At 39.8% G+C, this 27,715-nt stretch overlaps 1 protein-coding gene across 2 annotated transcripts in view; it reads right to left on the bottom strand.

Moving 5' to 3' along the window:
• Positions 1 to 27,715, bottom strand: part of FOCAD (focadhesin) — a 312,226-nt gene that overhangs the window by 67,906 nt on the left and 216,605 nt on the right. Inside the window, exons 22-27 of one of the 2 annotated variants that reach the window (XM_077912127.1) lie at positions 23,190 to 23,282; positions 15,343 to 15,431; positions 12,170 to 12,214; positions 7,308 to 7,416; positions 4,364 to 4,483; positions 1,627 to 1,865 (exon numbers count right to left, since the gene is read on the bottom strand). In XM_077912127.1, coding sequence (XP_077768253.1) covers positions 1,627 to 1,865; positions 4,364 to 4,483; positions 7,308 to 7,416; positions 12,170 to 12,214; positions 15,343 to 15,431; positions 23,190 to 23,282 — 695 coding nt within the window. The remainder of the gene's footprint in view (positions 1 to 1,626; positions 1,866 to 4,363; positions 4,484 to 7,307; positions 7,417 to 12,169; positions 12,215 to 15,342; positions 15,432 to 23,189; positions 23,283 to 27,715) is intronic. The other variant, XM_077912128.1, reaches the window with a different exon arrangement.

Raw genomic sequence — 27,715 nt, 5'->3', positions numbered from 1 at the left:
ATCCTTCTGGTTCTTCCAGGTAGTATGATTCAATTAGCCACAAGTGCAAGCTTGTCAAGCCCTAAAACCAGCAGCATCTCATCCTAAACTAATGAAGAAGGGAGCCAGAGCCAAGATAGGATGAAATGAGTTGCCTGGAATTAAACTGCCATGGCTCATTTTTAGTTGTAAAACATGTTGCTTGAAAGATACTGAAGAAAGAGCATGAACACAGATGGTGAAGAAACTGCCATTTGTAGCATAGTAGCAAAGGGGAAAAAAAATCACTTTCAAGTTTTGAGTCTTTAAAAAACATGTTGCGTTCCGTCACACACACACTCAAGATATGTTAACAGTCAATTCACATGCAAAGGGCAGCTTTCTGTTCATGTCCAGAACTAGGCCTGTAAATACTAATGTTGGTCAAGAGAACAAAATGAACATTCTAAAAACGTTTCATTTATGATCACAAAGACGAAGCCAGTCTTCCCAATCTGACAGATGTTTCCAAGAGCTGAAAATGATCATCTGAAAGATAGTATTTCCCTAGATCAATAGCAGTTCTCATAAAGGTTTCACATAATGGTGTTTGCACAAAGCTGTGTAAATTACAAATGCAAACGTAACCACTGGTTTCAAACCGAAATCTAAATATAGCATAATGTTATCCAGTTTACCCACATCGACACCGTCTCTTGGCTTTGGACAGTCTATTCATTTCTGCCAACCCGGGAAGTTTAAGGACATGGAACGTCACAACAGGATACCTCTCCCAACTATCCTATTTCCAGTGGGAAGGTGGGGATGGGGTGAAATGGGGCTGAATTCCAAGTCATTGCACATCTAAATATTCATGATATGCAAATATTCATGTTGTACCACACTGTAATCAACCTGCATATATAACATTCTAAGATTTGTTACAAAATAAAGAACAAATAGAATGGACAACACAACCAAAGTAGATTCACGCACAGGGAAACTTTCCTGTCTAGTGGAACTTTCCACCTAGGTCTTTGATACTTGGGTAGCTCCATTCAAGGGTAAAGCAAGCAGTCCAAAACTGAGCAAACTGAATAAAGCACACAGGATAATATGCACAGATTAAGACTCTTGAAGGATTATAAAAATGTAGCCAGGGCACAGGATAAAAGCAACCTTTTAAAATTGGGTACATGCAGTTCTCAGGTGATCTGGGTGATTCCCAGCGCCCGTGAGGTGGCAGGGATACTCCAATCTTTCCCTTCCATTTTACACTGATATCAATAAAGGGTCGCCAATTATTTTCACCCTTATACACGAGGAAAAAAAAGAAGCTTTTTATTTTTAGCACCATCAGATTATACTTTTCCTTATATCTATTATTGCACAGGTGTATCCAGGGTTTCCAGGTAGCATGGAATGATTTTCAAGTAATCATCACTTTAATAAGAACAACTCTAAATATACACTAATATCTTTGTGATGGCATTCTGGAAAGATAGATTCACTCACAAAGGAGAAGAAAGGATCGACTCACCCATTTCAAAAAGTTTAGCAACCACCCATCACTCAGATAGAATGTTCGTGAACGTGTGTGTGCATGTGTATCATATCCTCTGCCTAACATCAACAAGAGGAAAGGAGGGATATTTTAATAAACCATACCTGAGTTTCTCCTCACACAAGCGAGAGAGAAACATCCCCAAAGCAAGGCCCATGTGGATTTGCACGGCTTGAGACTCATCAGCTCTTGGTTTCCCAGGTAACCTGGCAGTCAGCATGTTTAGGATTTCCTCAACCTTCTCTTTGCAAGAAATAATGAAAACTGGCACGAGGAGAGACAAAGCCGTGGCGGCAGCAGAGCGGGCAATCGCACTAGCTGTGTTTTCACCAGAATAGGATTTCTAGGACATGCCAAAGGAAGAAAACAGGGGGTTGGCCTTTTGTTAAAAACATCAAGGAAGCACACCTATCACAAAAGCACTACACAACAATATCAGCATCTCTTAGATCCCACCCCCGTCGATCAAAAATACAATTTACGAAAGTCTATTTCTGTGTTTGTCTGTAGGTTACCTTTTCACTCTTCCTTACCGAAACAATTTCCTACTAAACAGTTGGTTAATCATGTCCTTTTAAATTCGGAAAAAAAAAAAAAAAAATCATCATTGTCTTCTTTTAAAGGGTGTGAATTCCCTCACCATAAACACTGAAAAAACATTTGTGTTTTGAAAGCCTAGATGTGTTTATAATAATAATAATAATAATAATAACCTGAAGTGAAATTACCCAAGCTTGGAGAAACCACCAAGCCACATTATAAATGTCCAGAAAGCCAGTTTTCTAGGAGAGAAAGAAAGCATGCGTGTAGTGAGTGGGGAGGGGGAGGGGTTGCTAAAGTTCAGTATAAAGGAATAAGTGTAAGTTTAGCACAGGGATCTATTGGCAAATCTCCCAAAATTTTTGGTGGGAACACTTCCCAGTAGATGGATTATTTCCTACAGGGGGTTAATTCCATTTAATTAAAAAGGAAGTTGAAATCCTAAAAGCCTTTGGTTACAAAGCAATAACCAGCTACTCAAAACGAAATGGAGAACTCTATATGCGCCTTCCTATATGTAATTATGGGAAAAGAAATGAATAACAGCCCTAATAAAATGGCAGGGCAGCTGAATATGAACAGCTTCTACAAGAATCCCATGTTAGGGAGCTCCAACAGACATTATATACATTTATAAATATGTCTCAAGTGGGGAAGAAAGCCCGTTCATCATTCTGCACTATTATCCACTTCAAATTTTCAGACACATCATAAAGGCCATGCTGTCCCTTGCAGTCAAAGCACATTAAAAAGTGTTTTTAATCCTGTACCCATTTACTCTCTAAGCTTTAGTACTTCAAGGATAAAAATCAAACATGTGCTAAGGTATTCTTTAAGTTAACATAGCATCATTGTAATGACAATACTGTTCAAAATGACTCAGCTGCTAGAACACTAGAAGTAAAGAAAGTGGCTTTTGAATCAGGGCCTTGAAGAAGTATAAGAATGCAAAAATCACAAAGGTAAGAGGCAACCCTGAGCTGGCTACTAAGTAGATTATTTTTATTGGTTTGCAAGAACTAAGCAGCATTATTAGAAATCTCATAGAATATCCTGTCCTGGTGAATATCTGAACCAGATAGCTATTGCAAAGGCCTCTACATAAACTAGAATAAAGGAGTAAAAACACTTCTGATAGAAAACAAATTATCATGATGCAATTACTTCTTTGCGTAAAATCTGACTTCCAATTTAATTCCATATTATCCACATGCTATTTTTTTTTGTCTCCGAGTATAGTTAAAAATCCTAGCTCCGGACCCTAAGGCCCAAGAGCGCTGTACAGGGAAGACCTAAAGCAATGTTGTTTCAGGCTTAATTCATGATCTTAGCAACAGTTCACGACCTGTGCTATATTTTTATTCACGTTGACTATAATCCTCCACCACTCAGCTGATTGTCCCATGATCACTATAATTCCCTAAGCAGGGGAGAGTGATAAGGAAGAACCAAAATAATTCCATGCAGATATGGAAAGAAAGCATGGACTACAGCCAAAGGAAGGGGAAGTAAAACATAAACAAAAAGGTGTATTTTCCGTTTGTCTCTAATCTTAGGATATTAACAGAAAGAAAAAGGCTAAGCGACAGGTGCTTTTTTATGACCAACAACATTTCTTTGTATGTATAGAGCATTTCACAGTTTGCAAAACATTTTCCCACAAGTTATATAATGTGATCCTCGCAAATCTTTTCTAAAGTTGGTAAAGCATTCATTTTTACCTTCATTGTACAGATAAGGAAAATCAAATGATGGGTAAAGTATCAGGTCATCAGTCACAAAACCAGTAGGAATGGAGCTGAGGCTACAACAGCTTAAAGATAATATTGTTCAATTGCCCACGTTACACATAAGGAAACAAAGGTCCAAAGAGATTAAGTAAACTGCCCACTATTCACATATCCTGGAATTTAAAAAAACTATGACTAGAAACTCAGGGACCCTAGTCTTTAACCAATGCTTATTTCACTACAACTGTAACTCTTGACTCTGACTACACATGGGAATCATCTAGAAACCTTCGAAAATACTGATGATGCCCAAGGCCCATCACTAAACAATTAAAGCAAAGGAAAGACTTACAGGTATTTATTTTTTCTATATATAGAGAGATTTTATACACATTCCCCACACACGTGTATGCGCACACATACACCCTAAATTTCCCCAGGTGATTCTAACATAAAGCTATGACTGAGAATAACCATACACTATGGACGGCTTTCATGTTAGCAACTAATATGAGCAGCATCAACGCTTGACTTTTCTGATCATTTTTAAAATTTTATTTCTCAGACTTACATAATAAAATGAGGAGAAAAGTTGTCCTCTGGGTTGGTAATGGCTATCCACAATGATCAGGAGAGTATCAGACACCATGGAAACCCACTCCTTCATCGAAAGGAAATTAGGCTGAACCTGCTGGTGGAAAAAAACATGAAGTGAGGGGCACCTGGGTGGCTCAGTAGGTGAAGCATCCAACTCTTGAATTTGGCTCAGGTCATGATCTCAGGGTCCTGGGATCAAGCCCCATGTTGTGGGGCTCAGCACTCAGCAAAGAGTTTGTTTGAGGATTCTCTTTTCCTCCCTCTCTGCCCCTCCCCCTGCTTGCTTTCTCTCACCCTCTCACAAATTAATTAATTAATTATAGAAAAAAGAAGAGAAACATGAAATGATAATGGAAAAAAAGAAAAGAAAACCTAAACATTATTTCTAGGTCCAGGGTACAACCCCTTTCTATATTAAAGAATAAAGTACTATTATCAAAAAGTAACATTCACCCACCAGGATTTTAGGAGGCAGATAGGTACTTGACGAATACACATCCTCAACCTGTGCCCCAAAAGGGATAAGATTTACCTTTTATACAAGACAAGCAGAGGTGAGAGGGCAGGTGGTTGCAAAACAGACTGCGTCCGAGAGCAATCTGGTGCCTGCCTGTGTTTAGCGAGGGTGATGTAGGGGTTAAAGGGAGAGATGTGCAGGGAAAGAAACTCAAAATGTCTCATTTCTATGACTTGCTATTTCACAAAGGAGGCAATAAAGCAGTCTACAAAATTTTCATACCATCTTTAACATTTCTGCTTACTATCACCATATATTTATCATTGTGAATCATCACAACATTTTGCCTAGCTAATTAGGTATGAAAGCACAAATGATCTTCAGTTGGGAAAAGAGGAGGAAAGAGAATGCAAAAACAAAACAAAACAAAACAACAACAACAACAAAACCCAACTCACTAAAAAGAGAGCTTGGTTTTTAAAATATTTCATGACCATGGATGTCAAAAGCATCCGTTAACTCACAACGTGACACTCAGGTAGTGCAAACGACAAAGGTCAACACAGTGTGAAGCATACTTGGAATTAATGCCTTGACTCAAAGAAGGCCTTCTGCCTAGGATCTTTGGCCCTTAGTCATATGCAGATTTGAACAAAGTTTGAAAACGTCAACTTTAATCAAATAATGAGATCTTGAATTTGTACTGAATAACAACCAAAAACAAGATGATGAAGAATAAAAGCAGAGCCCCATCTTTGAGCTGTGTGGCTTCTTGATATTTTGTGTAGAATGTGTTACAGTCAGTATAGAACAAAAGGGTAAGGGAATTAAAAAAAAAAAAAAAAAGGATTGCCTGGAACTCAAACTCTGAGCTAGACCCCTGATTATTACTGGTGCAGATTGCCTGCTTGACTGCCCAAAATCAGGGATCCTAGAAAGGCATGTTAACTTTTTAGGTCATGCAGATTCTACTTAGTATATTGTCTCTGCTAAAGTACTCCATGGCTCTTTCAAGGATATAAAACATCTTTCTCATAAGTCAAATAAGATTCAGAGTTTTAAGCTAAATTTTCATACGGTAACTACACTTTTATCGTTCATGCAATAATTGCTTGGCCTCTTTCCCTTCCCTACATTTGTAATATACATTTGTAGCTTTTGCCACATAGGCTCTATTCTCTTGTTTACTGGTAATGGCACCTTTTGGAGAATTCACTCCACCATGATTTGAAGCTTGGTTAAAGGCTCAATGAAGCTACCCATCCAACCTGCCCAAGGTGTGGGCACGAGACATAGGGACTCTAAATCTTGAGTGATGCAAGCACAGTATGTGACCAGAGCTGATCCATCCCAGTGGTGCTGGTCTGCTGTGATGGTTCTCATGTCACTTCCTGTGCCTAATGCTCTTCCCCAAACCCAGTTTTAAGCTTTGCCTTCAATTCCATGGGCTTCCAGATGCCACATCCTTCTGCTTCCTTTCTTATTTAGAGGAGAGTTGGTTCCTTTGCTTGCAACCAAAAAACTCCACCATGAAAAAAAGAGTACAGATGGCCCATAAGACACAGGGAGGGAACACAAACAGACTGAATAACATTGAATAAAGAATGGTTTTTCCAGCAAGAAGTCAGATAATGGTTACTATTACTAAGGGCTTAGTATCTACCAACCATTGTGCTCTACATATATTCATTCATTCATTTAATCCTCACAAGAATCTTATCTGGTGAGTACCTTTATCCCCACTTCACAGATGGGGGAACAGGCTTTGCAAGAGGAAGTTACCAACAATAGACCACAGAGCTACTAAGTGCAAGTATTGGGATTTAAATATAGTACTCTCCTCTTCCAAAGCCTATGTTTTTTAACCACTTGGCTATATTGTCTCCAGATAATGATAGCTACTAGATAATGGGGCTTAAAAGAAGAATAAATCCATGCCTTTTTATTTTGACAGATATGAATTATCTGAAAAAGTACATTGGAAATGAACATTGGCCAGCTCGCCACATGTTTAATTAAGAAATAAATGCCTTGCAAAAATGAATAGGCACTTTGTCATTGACATCTACAATTAAAATGCAAAGTACAATTTTTTTCAGTCAGTAAACACTGCTTATTTATCATTTTTTGACAGCATTGTTCACTTTCAGTAAGCCTAGTTAACCTCCTAAGATTGGTTACCACTGATGTAATCACAAAAAGACAACCCCTGTTGCATAAAATTGGTACCTTCAAATGGAAATGACCACTTAACTGTGATGGAGAAAGCAAAACAGAAAAGCAGCAAGGAAAAGTGTCTGAGGAGCCCCTCCAGCTCGCACTGTAAAGGCCCATGGAGTAACATAACTTGGTGCTGCCGCCAAGCACAGGTCTTAAAACCTCATCAAGTAAGGGCCAGGCTCAGAGAGGCTTCTCACTTTTCAAACAGTTGCCCAGCTGGTTCAAATCACCCTCCACTCACCTCTGGGACCCCCTCAGAGTCTGAGGAGAGGCTGGCTTCGTGTTTGGATACGACGACAGCGAGGCTGCTTAAGGCTAACAGTGCGTTGCCCTTGACCACTGGGCTCTCCCTGTTTAAAAAGAAAAAATTCCAGGAGAGGATTTGGGGGCATTAACCAGGAGAAGAGAAGGCGTTATTACAGAGAAGGCAGATGAGGTCAGAAAGCACTTCCATTCCTTCACAGGGCTTCATCCATGCACTTCTGCTTGTACGCTGATGCTGGCAGCCTTTCTTCCTTCTTCTGACACTCATGCTGATTTCTCACTCTTCATTTGTGTATGGTCATTAGACTGTGTGTGTGTGTGTGTGTGTGTGTCCTACAAGTCTAAGCTCATATATCTAAGTTTTTTCTCGTTTTTTTTTTAAGATTTTATTTATTTATTCATGAAAGACAGAGAGAGAGAGAGAGAGAGAGAGAGAGGCAGAGACATAGGCAGAGGGAGAAGCAGGCTCCATGCAAGGAGCCCGATGTGGGACCGGAGCCCGATGTGGGACTCGATCCTGGGTCTCCAGGATCATGCCCTGGGCTGAAGGCGGTGCTAAACCACTGAGTCACCTGGACTGCCCATTTTTCTCATGTTTTTGTTTCATTGTTTGACGTGGCATTTCCTAAGTGATCTCTTTCTGTGTCATCTTTGGCCAATATAAATGTATCAATTTGTTGGGAAAACACAAGTGAGGATAGTTAGGCGAGTAAGGGCAGGAGATTGGAACGGGCCTCTGGCTTTTCTACAGCACTGGTATGCAGTTGCAGCTTCGAGTGAGCCACTTCAGACAGCATCCTCCACCCAGCCACCTGCCACACTGGTTGACTGTCAACCATTATTATCCTTCTTATTATTATCCTTCTTTCCCTCAAGATGCCAAAGCCAGCAACCTTAAAGTCAGTTTGTTATAGAATTTAGAGACCCTAGATAAGATGCAAAGAAAAGGGTCTATTTTTAAACTATCTGGATTGAGAGTTGCCCTCTCTCGTTATCCAAACAGTGTGCTTTTTTCCTAATATCAGCAACCATATCTTAAAAAGGTGACTTCTGGATTTAGTACCAAGAAAACCAAACCTTCTTAAATATACTTACCACTTGAAAATGAGCATTTGATATTATTCCATTAATCCAACATGATTCTATAGAAGAAAATCTTTAGTGGGACACTGACATAGGAGTCTTGGCTTGCCATCTCTGTCGTAGCAGAACTCAGGCAACAGAGCACCTATAACCACTGAACCGATAGTTCAGTTCTGTCCTGGTTCCCATAAATACATATTACGGGTTCCCATAAATACAGAGATTGTTTCCAAAAACCTAGACTTGAGACCTGAACATGAATCTGTGTGGACATGCTAGAATGCCTCCTGCTTAACCCAGTGCAGGAATGCAACAGATCTGTGGGGTAAAGAGACTTCCATCCCCACTACCCTGGCAAGCTAAGGACCTCCAGTCCCAGCCCACAGTCATGCCTAAACCTGTGAGTTAGGTATTAAGAGGTTAATATACACACATGTTCTTCCATTTTTGCTTCCACTGGATAAGAACGGAACTCAAGACTTGCCATTATCACAGGCCTCCTACTACCTATTCATCTAATCCCCCTGCCTTCTCGCTCTGCCACCTTGGGGTGGTTAAACTCAGTAAAGGCTTGCTCTGCACACTTGGTCATTCTGTTCACTCCTAAATTCGCTTCTCTACGAGGCCTACCATAATTTGATAAGACAACAATGTTTATATTGGGGGATGGGGCGAAGGGAGAAAATAGGAGGGAGACCTGAAGGCTAAGCAGATGCCTTCAACCTAGGTTTTGCTAGAGTTTTACAGCGAGGATCACTGGGAACTCCTATAGATAATAATAAACACCAGGGAGCAAGGCAAAGTCTGGGCATTCTCAGGTACCCGAGCCATAATGTCACTAACAAAACCAAAATAAATCTTTTATTTCTAATATTATCTCTTTCCTTTAGCTGAGAATATCCTGAAGCCTGTCCTGCTATAAAATGACCACAAATCCCTAAAGTTAGATTTTTTTTTTAAAAAGTTTCAAATTCTCAGTAATTTGAGAATTCGATCCCCAGTTTTTATCACTTTATAGAAAAACTCAGATGGTCACCGGAAATTGGTATCAAATCTCTTAAAACAAAGATTAGACAAGTCCCCAAAAATCCTCTTGTAACCACAAAATTCTAGAAGAACACTTGACCTCAGTTTCAAAACAGAGCCCCAAAATGATTTTGTTTCAGAAGTGTCCTTGGACATGACATTCTTGAACATGTATTGTTCTTGTAAAATGGAGAAAAGTGTATATAAAGCCACTAGTAATTAGACCTTTGCTTGCAGACTAAATACATATTTGGACATTAATCTTTGAATAGAAAAAAAATATTTCACAGTCCACACAATGCATGCTCAGGCCAAGCTATATGTTTCACAAAGGTACTGTGACTAGCTCTTGGTCAACTCGACATGTCTAGCACAGTAACTTATGGAGATGAGACACTCGATATATATTTAGCGAAACAAATTCTTGGAGGAGCCCACCAGGTGAAAATCTACAACCGGTTCAGCAAAAACTCATCAGCTTGTTGATCAAATAACTATCCCCTACCAGTCAGGCAGTAGTAACTAATTTGCATAATAACATGTCAGCATCAGTACAGTATTTATCTAGGCAACACCACTAGCATTTTAATTAAACTGTCCTTTGGAACAAACTGATGCCATTAACCTAATTAAAAAGCACAGGGAAGGATGAGCTACAATGATGCTTTCTTAGGGACAAAGTATTACATTACATATTAGTAAAGTGACCCAGTCCTTTGGGGATTTTCATCTTCGGGTTCAAATCTATTTAATTAATAACAATGAAAATAAACTTACATCAATCATCAGGTTTATCTGTGTTCTGATTCTCCCTTAGCCCTGGCCTTGATGCTTTAAAACTGCTCTTAAATGAGCAAATCAGTCTAATCCTGTGACTGGTGTTTTACTTCCCGCATTTAACTTATGGCTCAGAACAATGGTCCAAACCAGGCTGTGGCAGCCAAGATCCAAGGAAGGGAAGGCTAAGCTGGCAGCAGGTGGTGGTGGGGTGGAGGAAGCCAGTGAGAAAAAGTAAAGAGGGGGCAGCAGAGTGATTTTTCATTAATCTCTCAGCCTCTGAACCTTACCTGCTGTCATACCTACTATTGTCAGCATTGCTTTAATAAGATAAGGTCTATAAAATACTTTGAAATTTTTGATGAAAAGGCTTAACACCACAAGAACATGAATTATTTTTATTCCATACCACTGAGAATGTAAACACATTCTTCTTAGGTATTAGCATCATGAAAGGATGCTTTGCAAATCCAAAAATTAAAAACTTGTTGAAATAAAATTTTAGAATGAAAAATGCAAAAGCTACTGGAAAGGCAAAATTGTAGTTTAATACAAAGCTCCTAGATTCTTCAGCATTCAAGTTTTTTGCTGCAAATGTCAGAGCACTGTTTTTAACAGGCTCTAAGTATACTACATAATGGAATCAACTATGAAAGGTAAAGGTCAAAGACAACCCCCCCACCCACCCACCCAGCACCTCCTCCCCTCCAATATGCAGCTGAGCGCTCTCCCACTGTGTCTGCAATTCACCAAACTGGATAAGCAGACAAATGAGTCCCTAGTGAAGCCTCTCTGTACTTTAGTTTTCATTTTGTCAACAGATACGTCAACAGATATTTCCCAGTGCCTCCCACAGAACTGAGTGCAAGGGAGGATTACCACTTCTATCTCCCTTTATTCGGAAGACATGAGGCTGAGTAGTGAGCACGTACTGTGATCAGACTTCACAGTTACATGCCTGCTTAAGAAACTACTGGCAGAAAGTGAACTCTACGGTAGATCATGTTTTCTGTCTTTTTAAGGCAAAACCTATTTAGCCACGGAAGGTTGCAGGACACGATAGGGATAAACGTTCCTGCAATTAAATATGTCTAGATAATAGGGACACATGAAATCCTCTAGGTCAAAGGTCAACCTATGTTATTTGGTGGATAAGAAAAAAGGAAGTCCTACAGAAAGGGCTGCAGCTAAAGGTGATGGTGGAAGGGAGAAGTTGCCTTAACTGATATGTAACTTACTGCCAGGAACAATTACTCAGCTTGTTAGCAAAGGAACCTGAAGAGATTGTTCAAGCAAGTTCATTAGGGTATAATTTTCTGTTGAGAGTTGGCTTAAGATAAATAAAAAGCCTCAAGGGAGTAATACTCGTTATTTTTGTTAAAACAACCATAAGGATATGATTGAAGTTGCTTTTTTCATGGGTATTCATGCTCGTTTTTAGTATTTAAAAATTCGATTTTACATAAAAAAAATAAAAAATAAAATAAAAATTCGACTTTTAGATACCCTGGACCCAGTAACACAAAGGGAATGAAAGGAAGTACTACTTTGATTTATTTCCTGGCTCACAGTTGAGATTTAATAACCTATTTGTAGAACCCACATAATTCACATCAGCAAGGATTTCTCTTTCCCTCAACAGCCCCCACCTCCGCCCCAAACTAAATGAGAATCCTTTAAATCTAAGTCAAAGCACGGGGCACTTTGTTAGGTGTACAACAAGGGCATGACCTCATGACTCTTGATGTAGAAGTCATGTTTGTATTGATTCCTCTGTATTCTCACAGAAAGACATTAACTTAAGAACTAACTTAACATAAGAAAGGATAACAACAGATTTTTAAAAAACAATTGAAAAGTCCTTTACAATTCTTAAAGGGAGAAAATCGTAGGTACCTGCCAGGAAAAAAATGTTTAAAGAAAAAATTTGGTAAGATAATAAATGGATCTTACTTTGCCACCGCCTTGGTGATCTCCTCAGTCAACATGTCTCGGACCCTGCAATAAAGATTGAAAATAAGTGCAAAAGTTTATGTCGGAATAAGAACCCAATCTTTTTGCTTACCTGTCAATTAATAAGAACCTCTGGCAATGACTCCAGATCCGAGAACTATTTATGTGGAATTTTAGAGTAAGGTGAAAAAACTGTAACATGGGCTTGACTTCAAAGACTATCCCCTGCCTATCCCTTAGGTCACTTATTGGAGGCGGGGAAGGAGGTTACTGTAACCTAGGAGGGACACACAGGCAGTGCTGTGATGGTGTCACCTCTTAAACTGGGTGGTGGCCATACAAGTGTCCTTTATATTATATTCTGCTATGGGCTGAATGTTGGTGTTCCCCCAAAGTCATGTGTTAAAATGTTATCTCCCCCCGCCAAAAAATAAAAGTAAAAATAAAAGCTTATCTCCCCAAGTAGAGTATATGGAGGTGAGGCCTCTGGGGGGTCATGAGGGTGGAGCCCTGATCAATGGGATCAGTTCCCTTGTAAGAAGGGTCACAGAATGCTTGTTTTCTCTCTCTGCTTTCAAACATGTGAAGATACAAGGAGAAGGCAGCCTCTCGAGAACCAGGAAGCAGGCCTTCACCGGCACAAGATCTCCTGGCACTTTGATCTTCATTTCCTAGCCTCGAGAACCGTGAGAAATAAATTTTCTGTTGTTTAAGCCATGCATCCAGTCTATGGTATTTTAGTAATAGCAGCCCAAACTGACTAAGACATTCTCTCTTTTTTTTGCAGAAGAGCTCAGTAAAATAGCAATTTACTATTTCTAAATTGTAGATAATAGAATAGTCACTACGTATGTATAGAAAATAAAATTTTAAATGGTTATAAAATCACTCTGGAGCTGAAGAAAAACAACTACACTTGTGGATTTGAAGATAGCACACTCAATTCAAATATTTACCAGATAAAATTTCTTTTCAACATAAAAGCCTTGAGATGAAGAACAACCATTGACTGCCATATTTATGCTCTGAAGAAGCAATCATAGATACTTTCACTATATACTTTGAGTTTCATAAGTTCAAAATTTTTATAAATATAAAATTTTTGCAAATATGTTATAGCTCCATTATTTTCATGGGAAATATTTTTAAAATCTTAGCTATTCAGTGCTCTCTGAGAATGACTCGATGTTAAGAGCCAAGTTTTTCAAATAGTTGCAAACTTCTCCTACAGACCTTAAACTTGCATTCTATAATACTATTTGACAATAAATTTCTCTCCAATATATTCTCCTATCTCAGTCTTCCTAAATGGAGTACAGTGCATTCAATGCGGTTTTGTGTTTTTGCTTTTTTTTTTTTTTTACTGGTCAACGTGGAATATTGAAAAATGATGACCTGCCTACGGCAGGGACAAACCTTCTATGTGTGGACTAGTTTCCACCTCCTTAACCACCTGCTTCTGGCTGTTGTACCACCAATTGCTCCTTCTCTACACATAGAAGTCTCCTTAGCAGGCGAACACATCATATAATCCACCATCTTCATAGAAGAAAAAACTCTCCAGTGATTGCCCCATTTCGTTGCTTCTCATTCATCAGAATTGATTCCAAATATTTCTCCTCCTTCCTCTCTTTCTAGACCCTTCTATAATCTGACTTTTGTCCCCACAGCTCCATCAAAACAGCTCCCGTCATGACCACCAAGGACTCTGAAGAGGCAGAGGCTTTCTCAGTTTTCCATCTCCACCTTTTACAGACTCATAGCAACCTCTGACACAATCAGTTTCTCCTTTCTCGAAACACTTTCTTCCCTCAGTGTTTAAGATTCCATTATCTCTTCGTTTTCTTCCCACATCACTGATCACTACTTTTCCCTGTGCCTTCCTGGTTCCCTCTTCATTTTCCCCATGTCTAAATGTTAACTGCCCTGGGGCTCTGCCCTCTGACCTTTTCTCTATCTTACTCAATCTCTAGGTGATCTTAGCCAGCATCATGATTTTAAATATTGATAATACACAAATTTATATTTTCAGCTCTGATCTCATCCCCAAGCTCTAGACTTTTATCATCAATGACCTACCAGAAATCTCCAAATGGGAGGTCTAATTCTTAAGACCTAAACCTGATTCCTACCCCCAACAGATCTGCTTTTCTATTGTCTTCCCCATCTTAGGAAATGGGAAGTCCATACTTTTAGTTATTCACAGTCAAAATCTTGGAGTTATCTTCAATGCCCATCTTTGTCACATTCTTCATTCCATCTCTCTATATATTTTGGAGAATATACCCAATATACAACCCCCACCAAATCATCATTTTTAGAAGATGAAACTCAAGCTGTATGTTAAAGATAATCACAGAGAGGATGCGAAATCCAAATTCTTAACCACTAATCTTAAATTCAACGTCCTAATGTTTTAAATTGTGCTGCTATTTTTAAAGTTAATCTAGAAAATGTAACTTAGAATTACTTAAACACATGCACACAAAGCTTCTGTTTTCTACATATGTCAATTATCAGTAAATAAAAACCTAAACTCACGTAAGCATTGAATAGATTTTTAGATTAAAGAAACCTGTGACTGCAGGTAAAGCAATTTAGATTCTTGGCCATTCTACCTAGATTTAGGTTGCTGCCACATTAATCTGACAAGGTAGTCTTCCTAACCCATGTAACAATTTAAATTGCTTTTAATGTGCCAGCACTTACACATTTCTAGCTAATATAAGGGAATTCACTAGGGGATGTCTGCCAAAGAAATTAAAGCCCTGTCGTGGTACAGTTGCTCCTAATAATGAAGATGTCTTGGGGAGACTGGAGGAGCACAGGAATGGAAAGGTATTCCTTGACTAATGTGAACTGTTACGAAGGCAATGAATGGAGTGGGAAAAACAGAATTTTTCAGTTGAAAGCATATAAAATAATCAGATATGGGGGAAAATGAGAAAAGCAAACCATTTTCGAGCTGGTTTAGAAAACAAGTGTAAAACTAACTAAAACTGATGAATAAAGCTCTACTTGTCAGATCTGGAAAATCCACCTATTGGAACTCAGTCTCTTCACCTTCAGGCAGGTATGGAAGTTAAAATTCCCTGCGTAAGCCTTTAATGTGGCCCCTCCCTCCCTCATCATTCATTTCCCAAGATGAGCAAGGAGTAGCAGAGAGGCCTTACCAGAGCCAGGCTGTGCCTTTTTTGTACTGCACCTCTTCAGGTCCTTCTTTCCCATGTTTCAGTTGCAAGTCCAGCTCTCCCATCCTGCCCTGCAGGACACAAAGCATATATCAGCCTGCAAACCCTATTGTCGGAACGGCCTTAAAATTTCCCTGTAAAACACTGATAACAGATAGAGCCTTCCCTCATTGGTCTTCAGTGTTCCTAATAAAATGCTAGATTATTATAAAAAAGAATGTGTGAAGAGAGAGAATCCCATCACCAATCAGGTATTTCAACACTCACCAAGAAGTTTATCCTGGGGCAGCTTGGAGATTTGGAAAATTTAGGGCAGAGCATTTCATTTTGGGATACTGATTAACACCAGATTTGAATCCCGCTAATGTGGGTCCCATTTAAAAAAAAAAAAATCCTCCTTTATCATAATCATCTGCTTCTATTGGCAGCTGACAATTTTAACTGACACTATACCAAAAATTGGGTTCTGGACACCAGGACTAAAACAGAATGGTAGAAAATGAGGATAATCATGTAACACTTAAGATTTGGGTAATATATAACCAAAGTCATTCTCAAACATCTGCATATTACATTTCTTGAATTTTATAAATTTCTTGAATTTATAAAAGTTGGTACCAGGGATGCCTGAGTGGTTCAGTGGTTGAGCATCTGCCTTTGGCTCAGGGTGTGATCCTGGGGTTCTGGGATCGAGTCCCACATTGGGCTCCCCACAGGGAGCCTGCTTCACCCTCTGCCTATGTCTCTGCCTCTGTGTGTCTCTCATAAATAAGTAAAACCTTACCAAAAAAAAGTTGACATCATAATTTTCAACTTCTACCCACAATAAAGATATGGCTACTATCACCCCTTTAAGACCACCAAGACCTTCAGAAATTTATTATCTTCCCTTTTTTTACACTCAGGATTATTTTGATCAGCTCCTTTCCCCTCTAGTATAGCACCAATTACATTATTTAAATGTACTTAAAATACTGGTTTATTGATGAGCTCTAAATTGGATGAGAACTTACTCGTGTATTACATTACTGAGTGATACCACACCATTTTCAGAAATGGTTGTGCCACTTATGTTCTCACTAGCAGTGAGAATAAAAGTTCTAACTATTCCACATTCTTACCATCATTGGGAGTTGTCAGGCTTTGAATTTTTATTATTCTGGCAAGGGCAAAACAGTGTTCATTATGGTTTTAACTTTCACTGTTTATCAATGAGATTGAAAATGTTTTCAAATGTCTATTGACTTTTAGATTTCCTATTGTGTCCATTTTTTCTTTTTCTTTTTTTCTTTTTAAAGATTAATTTATTTGAGAAAGAGAAAGAGAGCCAAGGGGAGGAGCAGATGGGAAGGGAGAGAGAAACTCAAGCATACTCCATTCTGAGCACAGAGCCTGACACAGAGCTTGATACCATGACCTTGAGATCACAACCTGAGGTGACACCAAGAATTGGACGTTCCACCAACTGTGCCACCTAAGTGCCCCCGTGTGTCCATTTTTCTTTTGGTTGTCTTTTGAGTTCTAAGGTATGGGGGCACCTGGTTGGCTCAGTCAGTAGAGCATGCGTTCTCTCTCAGGGTTGTAAGTTCAAGCCCCATGTTGGGTGTACAGCTTCCTTTAAAAATAATAATAAAATAGGGATGCCAGGGTAGCTCAGCGGTTGGGTGCCTGTCTTTGGCCCAAGAAGTGATCCTGGAGTCCTAGGATCGAGTCCCACGTCTGGCTCCCTGCATGGAGCCTGCTTCTCCCTTTGCCTATGTCTCTGCCTCTCTCTCTCTGTTTCTCATGAATAAATGATTAAAATCTTTAAAAAAAAAAAAAATAATAGAGCAGCCCGGGTAGCTCAGTGGTTTAGTGCTGTGTTCAGCCCAGGACCTGGTCCTAGAGACCTGGGATCTAGTCCCACATCAGGCTCCCTGCATGGAGCCTGCTTCTCCCTCTGCCCGTGTCTCTGCCTCTCTCTCTCTCTCTCTGTCTCTCATGAATAAATAAATGAAATCTTTAAAAAAAATTAAAATAAAAGATAAAAAAATAATAATAATAAAATGGAAAACAGAGTCCTAAGGTATGTTCCATAGAAGAAAAGTATATCTCCATATATGCTCTAGAGAAGAAAGCAATACAGCTTGCGGAGTTAAGGATATGGGCTCTGGAATAAGAGTGCCTTGACCAAAGGCCATTTTCACTTACTTGCCATGTAAGTTTGGACAAGTTACTTCATCTCTCCAAACTTCAATTTCCTCATTCATAAAAATGTAGCTAACAACTATCTCATGGCATTAGGGCATCATGTTAAAATATGTGGAAACATGTCTATTTAGTATGGTGGCTGATAACAAATAGGAGCTACCGGGAATCCCTGGGTGGCTCAGTGGTTCAGCACCCAGGGCTTGATCCTGGAGTCCCGGGATTGAGTCCCACATTGGGCTCCCTGCATGGAGCCTGCTTCTCTCTCTGCCTGTGTCTTTGCCTCTCTCTCTCTCTCTCTGTGTGTGTCTGTCTTTCATGAATAAATAAATAAAATCTTAAAAAAAAAAAAAGCTACCATACCAAGTTTATTAATAATAACAACAACAAAAAAACATCTCCCTTTATCATCTTCTTATAAAATGATCTCTTGTGAATATATACAAGCTCTCAGTTACCACCAGCCTGTGGGCTCACTGATGGCTGAAACAGTTCAATCAGTCTGAGGGGTCCTTGCACTTCATGCAACTTCCAGCCACAGTGCCTTGGGGCTGACCAGCCCAGACACTCTTGAGATTTGATGGATTTCCTAATCGCATCCTTCATATTTCTATTTACTTCAACCATATCCATCCCCATCTCCCCTGTTCTCAAAGATAGAATCCTGGCCCTTTCATTTCTCCTACTTGTCTCCTGGAGCAAGGAATCAGAGGCGAACAAACTGGCAAGACATGAATATTAATGCTTAATACTGATACTGACCTCCTAGGGGGATAGGCGAAATAGAAAATAATATTTACTGCCTATCCCTGTTTGTTATGCTTCCTAAATTGGGCCTCTTTACTTGTAGGGACATGGACTTGCCAGAATGCTTTTCCAAAAAGGATAAACAGTAGGAAATGAAAAAGTTCAAAATCTGCTTAGAAACAAACAAACAAACAAACAAAAACCAAAGGAGCTTAGTATCCAAGAAGCCTTAAGGAGAAGGACTACTTTTCTAATCTCTCCTATAGCCACAACCCAGTACAACCATCAACGTAACTTAGTCAATTTCTTCCTTCTTTTTCCTTTGCTCTTCTTGATCCTCTCTTCTGGAATGTCTCTCTCACCCTTTCCACCCAGCCCATGTGAGGCTATTTATTCATATCTACTTTGCCCCTGAGTCTCTGTGTGTTGGTCATAATGGCACTCACCTGTCACCTCTGCTTCTGTGGTCAAAGGGGAGGGAAAGTACTCACTATGAGGGGAAAGGCTGAAATGATCACCTAAATTGAAATTTTTGGATTGCCTGTAGATTCCAATTACTTATCTATCCTTCTTGCTTTTTTGAAACCTTTAGTCTATATAACCAAGAGCTTGCTGATTATAGTGAGCAATCTCACCTAGCTCCAAATGTGTAGACATTAAAAACAAACCAACAACTCTTACAAGCGGTCAGAGAGAAATCTACCAGGGTCACTATTCCCTGACCCTGGTTTTTATTTCAGGTTATTTTATGGCTAACTGACCAACTCAGGAAGCAAATGTCTGCAGTCAAACTGTTTTATAATTCCTCTCTCTGGATTGAGGTCACATTCACAAGAGCCCTTTACACAAAGGCAGGAGACCTTAACCAGCTCAGCATCCCACACAAGCATCAAGGTAAAAAGGCTGTAGAGGCTTTCTTACCAAAATAGACTCTGAACTGTCAATCATCTTTATCTATCTGCATTTTCCATCTTAATGGGAAGAAAGCCAAATACCTCCCCATGTCAACCACATTGATACACTTAAAATTCAAATTCTAACGTCCTTGTGGAAAAATTAGATGAGGCTGGAAGCAGATGCCCAAGCTAAGCCACTTGTCCTGTTCAGATCTCAAACTTACATCATAATCAAACTCCAGGAAATAACATAGAATATATCTTTCAACATGTCCCCTAGGCTTAACTGAATAAAACATGCCTCCTCTAAATGATCCTCTGGTTTAATGCTACAAAATATGTCTAGCACCAGATGGAAGTAACTGCAACTCTTGCACAGAAGAAGGATCCTCCGGGACAGAAATTCTTGATATAGACAAGGAGTCTGGCAGTTGCTCTAATTCTTCTAAGATACCATAAATTCCATTTAAGTGTGTGGGCTCATTTAAAAAACTCAAACAATTAAAATGCATCAGTGTGCTCTCAAATAACAGTGATTACCTAAAAAGCTTTCCTGCACTTTTAAATAATACTGAAAAATCTTCTCTCTCTCTCTTTTTTAAAAGATATTATTTATTTATTCATGAGAGACACTGAGAGAGAGAAAGGCAGAGACATAGGCAGAGGGAGAAGCAGACTCCCTGCTGGTGAGCCTAATGTGGGACTTGATCCCAGGACCCCGGGATCACGCCCTGAGCTGAAGGCAGACACTCAAACACAGAGCCACCCAGGCATCCCCTGAAAATCTTATTGTCTATACTTTGAGTTTCATTTCCATTGTCACCAATTCTCAATAGAACTGGATTTCTGAGAAATCCAAACTAAAAAGGATTTTCAATGATAAATAAGCAAAGAGGCATGCTTTCACCTATGACAGTACAAAGGCAGAATAATTGACCTGCATTACTAAAAATATTCAGCTAGCTATTCATAAATAGATGTATCCTTTAAAAAAGTAAAACAATTTGCATTATTTGCCATTACAAGTACTGACAGTGCCAGGGAAAGTGCATGCCACAGTGGAAAAGGCTGAGGCTCTGGAGACAGACAAATCCAGGTGAGGTTCCATTTCCTTCTCAGGAGCCCAGCAGTGGTGACTGTTGGGTTTTGCACCATTGCTTTGCTTTCCCATTTATAAACCCAATATACATGGGATTAACAACATTCACTTCAAAGGGTTTCTGGAAAGATTCATTGAAATAATATATGTTAAGCATTGGACACACACTAGTTATTCAATAAATGGTAGCTCTTATTATAAAAAATAACTGTGGTGGGACGCTTGGGTGGCTCAGCGATTGAGCGCCTGCCTTTGGCCTGGGGTGTGATCCTGGAGTCCTGGGATTGAGTCCCACATTGGGACTCAATGTCCAGTTCCACATCGGGCTCCTTGCATGGAGCCTGCTTCTCCCTCTGCCTGTGTCTCTGCCTCTCTCTGCCTTTCTCTCTGTGTCTGTCATGAATAAATAAATAAAATCTTAAAAAAAAAATTGTGGAGGGCTTTTTTTTTCTTTCAATCAATTGCCAAGTCATCTGCATGAGTTATACCGTAATCCTGTTCGATTTAGCCTTCCTTATGCTATGAGCTAAATAAAATTCTCAGTTCATGCTGCAGGAGGAGGAGTTATTCTTGCCTTCTTTCTCTAGGCACCCATAGTACTTTGTACATCCTCTATTAAAGCCTCAAAGATGTTGAACTAAAATTGCTGGTGGACATGTGTCAGTCTCCCACACAGAACCAGGAGCTCACAGAGGAAGGAATGCTCTATTCTTCGTACCCCACACACCTGGCCGAGGGCCCAGACAGTAAAAGGTGGTCTGTAATGATTGGTGAAGGAAAGCCCTGCAAAATCATACAGAAGAATACAGAGGTGAGAAAAAGTGCATGCTCTGACTTTCAATCTCACTCTTCTCTAAGAAAAACTATAATTGGTTAAGGGTGCAGACGAGTAATATACATTCCTTCACTCATGCACCTGTTCAAAATGGAGCGCCCAGATGCCACCTGGAACAAAAACATGTGACCGCTGAGCCAAGAGGAACAATGGCTCTAAAAGAACATCTTTAAAATGTGAATTCCAGCATGATTTGGGGAACCACCTAAAGCACTGTTGTGTGGTTGACAGACTAAGTATGTTAAAATGACCTGACAGCTTGGTAATTATGGAAGCTCCAGGTCCCATCCTTAGTTCCAACGAATCAGAACCACTGAAGATGCATCACTAGCTTTACAAATCCTAGACTCAATGAAACGTGATGCAGCAAAGTTGTTTTTTTTTTAAAGAATGAATTTATTTATTTATTTATTTATTTATTTATTTATTTATTTATTTGGCACAGAGGGAGACAGAGCACACACAATTGGCAGAGCAGCAGGCAGAGGGGAGGGTGATAGAGAAGCAGGCCCTTTGCTGAGCAGACAACCCAATGTAGGACTCAATCCCAGGACCCCGGGATTATGACCTGAGACAAAGGCAGATGTTTAGCCAACTGAGCCACCCAGGCATCACTGCAGCAAAGTTTTCACTGAAGACAAGAACACCAATGTTAAGATGCGTGGTCATTCATGACCTCTCCCATCTCCTCTCTGCTCCATCTTTTAACAGCTGTTACCTTCAATCCTAACATCATACTTCCTGAGACTCCATGAAAATCCTATTATGGGCCATAAATTACTTAAGTACCATCAGGTTTTTTTCTATCATTCTTAAAAATGAATTTTAAGGGACACCTGGGTGGCTCAGTGGTTGAGCATCTGCCTTTGGTTCAGGTCATGATCCTAGGGTACTGGTATCAAGTCCCACATCAGGCTCTCTACCAGGAGCCTGCTTCTCCCTCTGCCTATGTATCTGTCTCTGTGTCTCTCATGAGTAAATAAAATCTTGAAAAAAAAAAATGAATTTTAAGCTAGGGAAAGGGTTGGTGAGTCATTTCCTGACATTGTTAACTGTATTTTCCCACTGAACCCAAATTTCGAATTTCAAAATTCACCAACTACAACTCTTAATATTATTGGCTTAGATGAAGTCAAACTGAGTATAGTTCATTTATTTAATGAGCACCTATTATATTTTAGACACCATGCCAGAGAGACAATAGGGAAGAAAACATTGCTCCTAGCTTTTAGGGGCAGAGACAACCAAAGGGCCCCTGACAAATACCTAAGGTGATAAGGGCTTCCAAAAGAGAAGAAGAGGGGATGCCTGACTGACTCAGTCAGTAGAGGGCATGACTCATGATCTTGGGGTTGTGAGTTCCAGGCCCATGTTGGGTGTAGAGATGACTAAAGAAAAATAAAATAAAATATTTTAAAAGGGGGGAGGGAAAGCAAGGATTCTAAGAAAGCACAAAAGAGGGGCATATCATTCAGTTTTTTTTGGGGGGGGGGCACACAAGTGCATTCCCAGATAAAATCCTCTAAAGAACAAGCAGAAATTAGGTGGGCAAAGCAGAAAATGGCAGTGCCTGTAGGAAGGAATGGTGTGTAAAAGTCAGTAGGTTAGGGAAGACGTGCTGACTTTAGGAAACCAAGAAATTTAGCAAGACTGAAACATAAAATTCAGGAGAAGGATTGAGAGATAAGCCTATAGCTGTCAACAAGTCCAGCTTGAAGAGGCACAGGTGCAAGGGCACAGGGTGAGCTCAGGCTGGGACATGCTCACGTCAAGGGGCTGTGGGATCGCCACAGGGGACATGTGAGACATCTAGGAGATCTTAGAAAGCAGCAGGAATGGAGAAGAGGAGCACCCAAGAGAGAGCTCTGGATGGACCACAGAGAGAGGATATTGATATTTAAAATTTAAGTGTCATTGTGTATGTAACTCACATTCTTTCATGAGCAAAATGAAGCAGTGCAGTATTGACAGTGTTATTTTCCTAAATGTTAATACGTATTTGCCATAAAATGTGAGATACAAAGGAGACACTCCCCTACAGCAAATGATCCTACGGTTTTGTTACCTGTAAAATGGCATGATAAGCTCGACTCATATATGCAAGCCAGGCCTGTGGCAGGAAAATTGCACGGTGCCACTCGGAAGGCTGGATGTGAACCTGTGGGGAAAACATACCACAACGTAAGTTAGACTGTGTGGTATTAAAACAGAATAAAATTCTTTCCTTCCCTTCATTTACATGATTTAGATTCTAAAACAAACCAAATCCGTCTAGGTCCAGAACCACAAATAAGACCTTTTGGCTATTTTCAAAGGAGAAGAGCTTAAACTCGTGTAAAGACAAAATAAAATAAGCCTGAGATTTTCTAAATTAAAGCAAATAGAATTCTACAATAATAACAAGTTAAGATGTATGTGTAATACAAATGTGTCCCTGAAAATTAGGGGGCAACTCTGTGAAGCCTCTTGCCAATGTCAGGAAACTAGGTATTGTCTAACAAATCCCCCTAGTAATTTTAAATAAAAATAAATATTGCTCACATCCTGGATTTCCAATATGACAATTTCTGAAGTAATAAACTTAAATTGCCAACAGAAATATCATGTTGTGTAGAAACCATGAGGGCAAGAGATGCAAATGAGTACTGCACAGAGCAATCGTGCACACCACTAGATAAATGCCCTTTAATCAGTGTGGGTAAACAAGAGAAAAATGATACATGCCAACACTGAAGCCCTGTTTCTGACTAGAGGCCCAGACAAAACATCTGGTTTTCATAGTCATTTCTGTTTCTACCTATTAGTAGGAGGCTATCTTGCAACAAATCTTCCCAAGGTCTGCTTCTGTTAAAGAAAGATCGCTCAAGAAAAACAGTCATGGTGCATCACATTTCACATTTCCTGTAACTCATCTCATCTAAACCCAAACAACTAAAATTTTAGTCTGGGTCCTACACGCAAAGAAACAACAACAAACAGTCTAAAAGACAAATTTCTACGTAATTACCCCAGAATCATGATAACTAGAGTGTGTAAGAAGATCTTACTGTACTGTAGGAATTAATTTTCTCAAGGGCTTTGTGATAGGAAAGAGCACAGCTTCTCTGAATATAGCTGGCTCCTAGGGCCTCTGGAATTTTCTGGAATCCTACTCCTCATGCAGGCCACTATACATTAGGTACTATGAAAGGTTATGAGGATTATCAATCAGTGTGTGTCTTCAGAGAGCTTTCTATTATTGGGACAGTCATAAAGGAGCACAAATAGATTATCAGACAAAACTAGGAGGAATCTAATGGAATGAAAAAAATAAATTAATTCTGTCTGTTACCTATCACTCCTCATCCCACCACTGTTTAAAAAAAAACAAAACGATATTCAGACAGTCTGAAAAAGATACAGTGTGAAATGAACCTTAAAAAGTTGTTATGGACAAGTGTCTTCTTTTTCTGCCGTATTGAGGAGGGTAGAGGGAGCCTTGTCAATATGTCAACAAAAATCCTTGAAGGGACAGGCCCACCAATTCCTGCCTCTTCTCTCATTAACCAGGAAGTAGACTACAACCAAAGCCACATTTCCAGCGGGAAAGGCACGAAGCAGTCCTTGGCCCTGCTGTTTCCAAAATGTGAAGCATTTTCCTATCAATTCCATTTCCATTTCATGAAATACATGAACTATCAAGTCCTATTTTAGAGCACCTGGGTGGCTTAGTCAGTTAGGCATCTGATTCTTGATTTTAGCCCAGGTCATCATCTCAGGGTCGTGAGATTGAGCCCCGCGTCAGGATCTGTGCTGGGCATGGAGCCTCCTTAAGATTCTCTCTCTCTCGGGCAACCCTGTCGGGACCCCTCACTTCAGAGAGCTTTCTTTGCGTCTCTGCTTAATAAACTTCTATCGCTTTGCAAACAAACAAAAAAAGATTCTCTCTCCTTCTCCCTCTGCCCCTCCCACTCACCTTCTCTCTCTTTCCTTCTCTTAAAAAAAAAAAAAAAAATCCTATTTTGAGACCTGGAAAGAGAAACACTAAGAAACAGAAAGAACACTAAGAAACAGAAAGAACACTAAGACACCACAACCAAACTTTTCCTACTTCACAACCTCAAAATATTTCATTATTTTCCTGCCAAATAATCCACGGACATCCGTGTACTATTGAGAATAATCACCGTCTCAGCAAATTGGCAAGAGAGCACTGAACGTTTTGGGAAGGACAATGGTGGCAATTACTTCTTAAACCTGAGTTAAAAAAAAAAAAAAGAAAGAAAGTACTATGGAAAAAATGTAAAGGAAAATCAGCAAATCAAACATTGAGCTTCTAAGAACAAAAGCACTCATGCCCGGAAACCTATTTGAAAGGAGGTTATAAACTGAAGGTTAAATCCCCCCCACTGCCACTCCAACCACATCTGAAGGTGGGTGTGGGGACTCAGCACAGCACTAGAGCCTGCACACCAGCCTGAACTCCGAATGTTTTATGAGATTATACCTACTCTTACTTTTCTATGGAGTCAGCTGTGAATAAATCTCCCCAAAAATGCACTCTCTTGCAATTTCCTTTATTGAAGAGAAACAAGAAAACAGCTTGAAGTCAGTCATAGCCATTACATGCCAGTTGTGTTACACGCAAAAGAGATGTCCTTGACCATTTTTAACAAAAGCACATCTTAGAACGCTACTCGAACCCAATATAGAGCCACCCATATAGGTTAATGTGGCTAGGCTGAAAAATACAATTAGCATTTTTAAAGCACGAAAATTATGTATGATTTGCTATACTTTGAGAAGCCTTTGAAGGAAATCCAATCAACAAAATAATTACAAATCATGAACTTGCGACCTTGTTACTTGGCGGATGACAGAACAGCGTTCTCAACTACTGTGCACCAAGTTTTAATGGATGTGAAATGTAGTTTTGCTTCATCTACACATACACTTGCAATGACGGGAGTCTGATGGACTAGTGACATGAGCAGGTTCTGTGATCTGGGATAGAGTAAGTGTTTCTAGGTATAAGAGGTAGTATGTGTAATGAAATGCATGTGGCCTAAGAAAGAGACCATGTTAGAGAAATATACATGAGTAGGATGTGGGGAGGGGAGCCCAGAGGGGAAGGCAGGGATGGGAGCACTTCAATAGGCAGGTCAAGGTAGACCTCATTGAAAAGGTGAAGCCTGGGGGCACCTGGGTAGCTCAGTCAGTTAAGCATCGGCCTTCAGCCCAGGTCATGATCCCAGGGGTTCTGAGATCAAGTCCCACATCAGGATCCTTGCTCAGTAGGGAGTCTGCTTCTCTTTCTCTCTCCTACTCATGCTCACTCTGTCGTTCTCGCTCTCTCTCTCTCTCAAATAAATAAAAATCTTTAAAAAAGAGAGAGAGAAAGTGAAGCCTGAATAAAGACTGGAATCCAATGAAGATATAAAAACCTAGATAAGTGCTGGTGGAAATGGAAAACAGTTCAGCTATGATGGGAAACAGTTTGGTCATTCCTCAAAAAGTCAAACAGAGAATTACCGTATGACCCAGCAATTCCAATCCTATGTATATACCCTAAAGAATCGAAACTATATACACAAACACAGTACATGAATACACATAGCAGCATTTTCACAACAGCCAAAAGCTGAAAAAAAATCCACATGTGCAATGAATGAATTAACAGAATATATCTACAACAGAATATTATTCAGCCAAGAAAAGGAATGGCATAAGATGCACACTAGAATGTAGATGAAGTGTGAAAACATTTATGTGAAAGAGAAAGAAGGCACGCACAAAGGTACATATTACATGATTCTATTTACATGAAATATCCAGAATAGGTAAATCCACAGAGACAGAAAAGAGACTGTGGTTGCCAAGGGAAGTGGGAAGTGATTATTTAGTGCACACTCTCCTTAGAGGGTGATGAAAATGTTCTGGAACTAGATAGAGGTGATGGTTTGCACACTGTAAATAATACACAAAATACCACTGAATTGTGTGCTTTAAGCTTTAAAGGGGTTAATTTTACATTATGCAAGTTTTCCTCAATTAAAAAACACATCAACACACACGGTGAGTACAGGTCCTAAAGCAAGTACATGGCAAACCTGTCTGAGGAACACAAATGCCAGTGTAACCAACTCTAACCAACTAGCACAGGCAAAGTGAGCAAGAGAGAAGTTTGATAAATTAACAGGGCACTCAGAATGAGAGAGAGAGAGAGAGAGAGAGAGAGAGAGCACGCACAGGTGTGGAGAGCAGGGGGCAAGAGGAGAAGGAAAAAGAAAATCTCAAACAGACTCCACACCCAGCACAGATCCTGAGATCATGATTACAGGCAAAATCAAGAGTCAGATGCTTAACGAACTGAGCCATCTAGGCACCCCTCAGGACTTGTCTTTATTGTTATTAAATGGGGATCACTATGAGGATTTGAGAAGACATGACCTATGGTGAGAAAGGATCATGCTGACTGCTATGTTGAAAATATACTATAGAGGGCAATGGTCAGAGCTAGGACACCTACCCACAGGCTATTGCAATAATCTGGATAAGAGAGATGGGGGCTCAGAGCTGTGTCAGCAACACTGCAGAATATGAGTTTTCAAA

This window comes from Canis aureus, chromosome 10 (genome assembly GCF_053574225.1).
Source record: "Canis aureus isolate CA01 chromosome 10, VMU_Caureus_v.1.0, whole genome shotgun sequence".
NCBI lineage: Eukaryota > Metazoa > Chordata > Mammalia > Carnivora > Canidae > Canis > Canis aureus.
The sequence above is the reverse complement of the archived record's forward strand: the minus strand, read 5'-3'. Positions and strand labels throughout refer to the sequence as shown.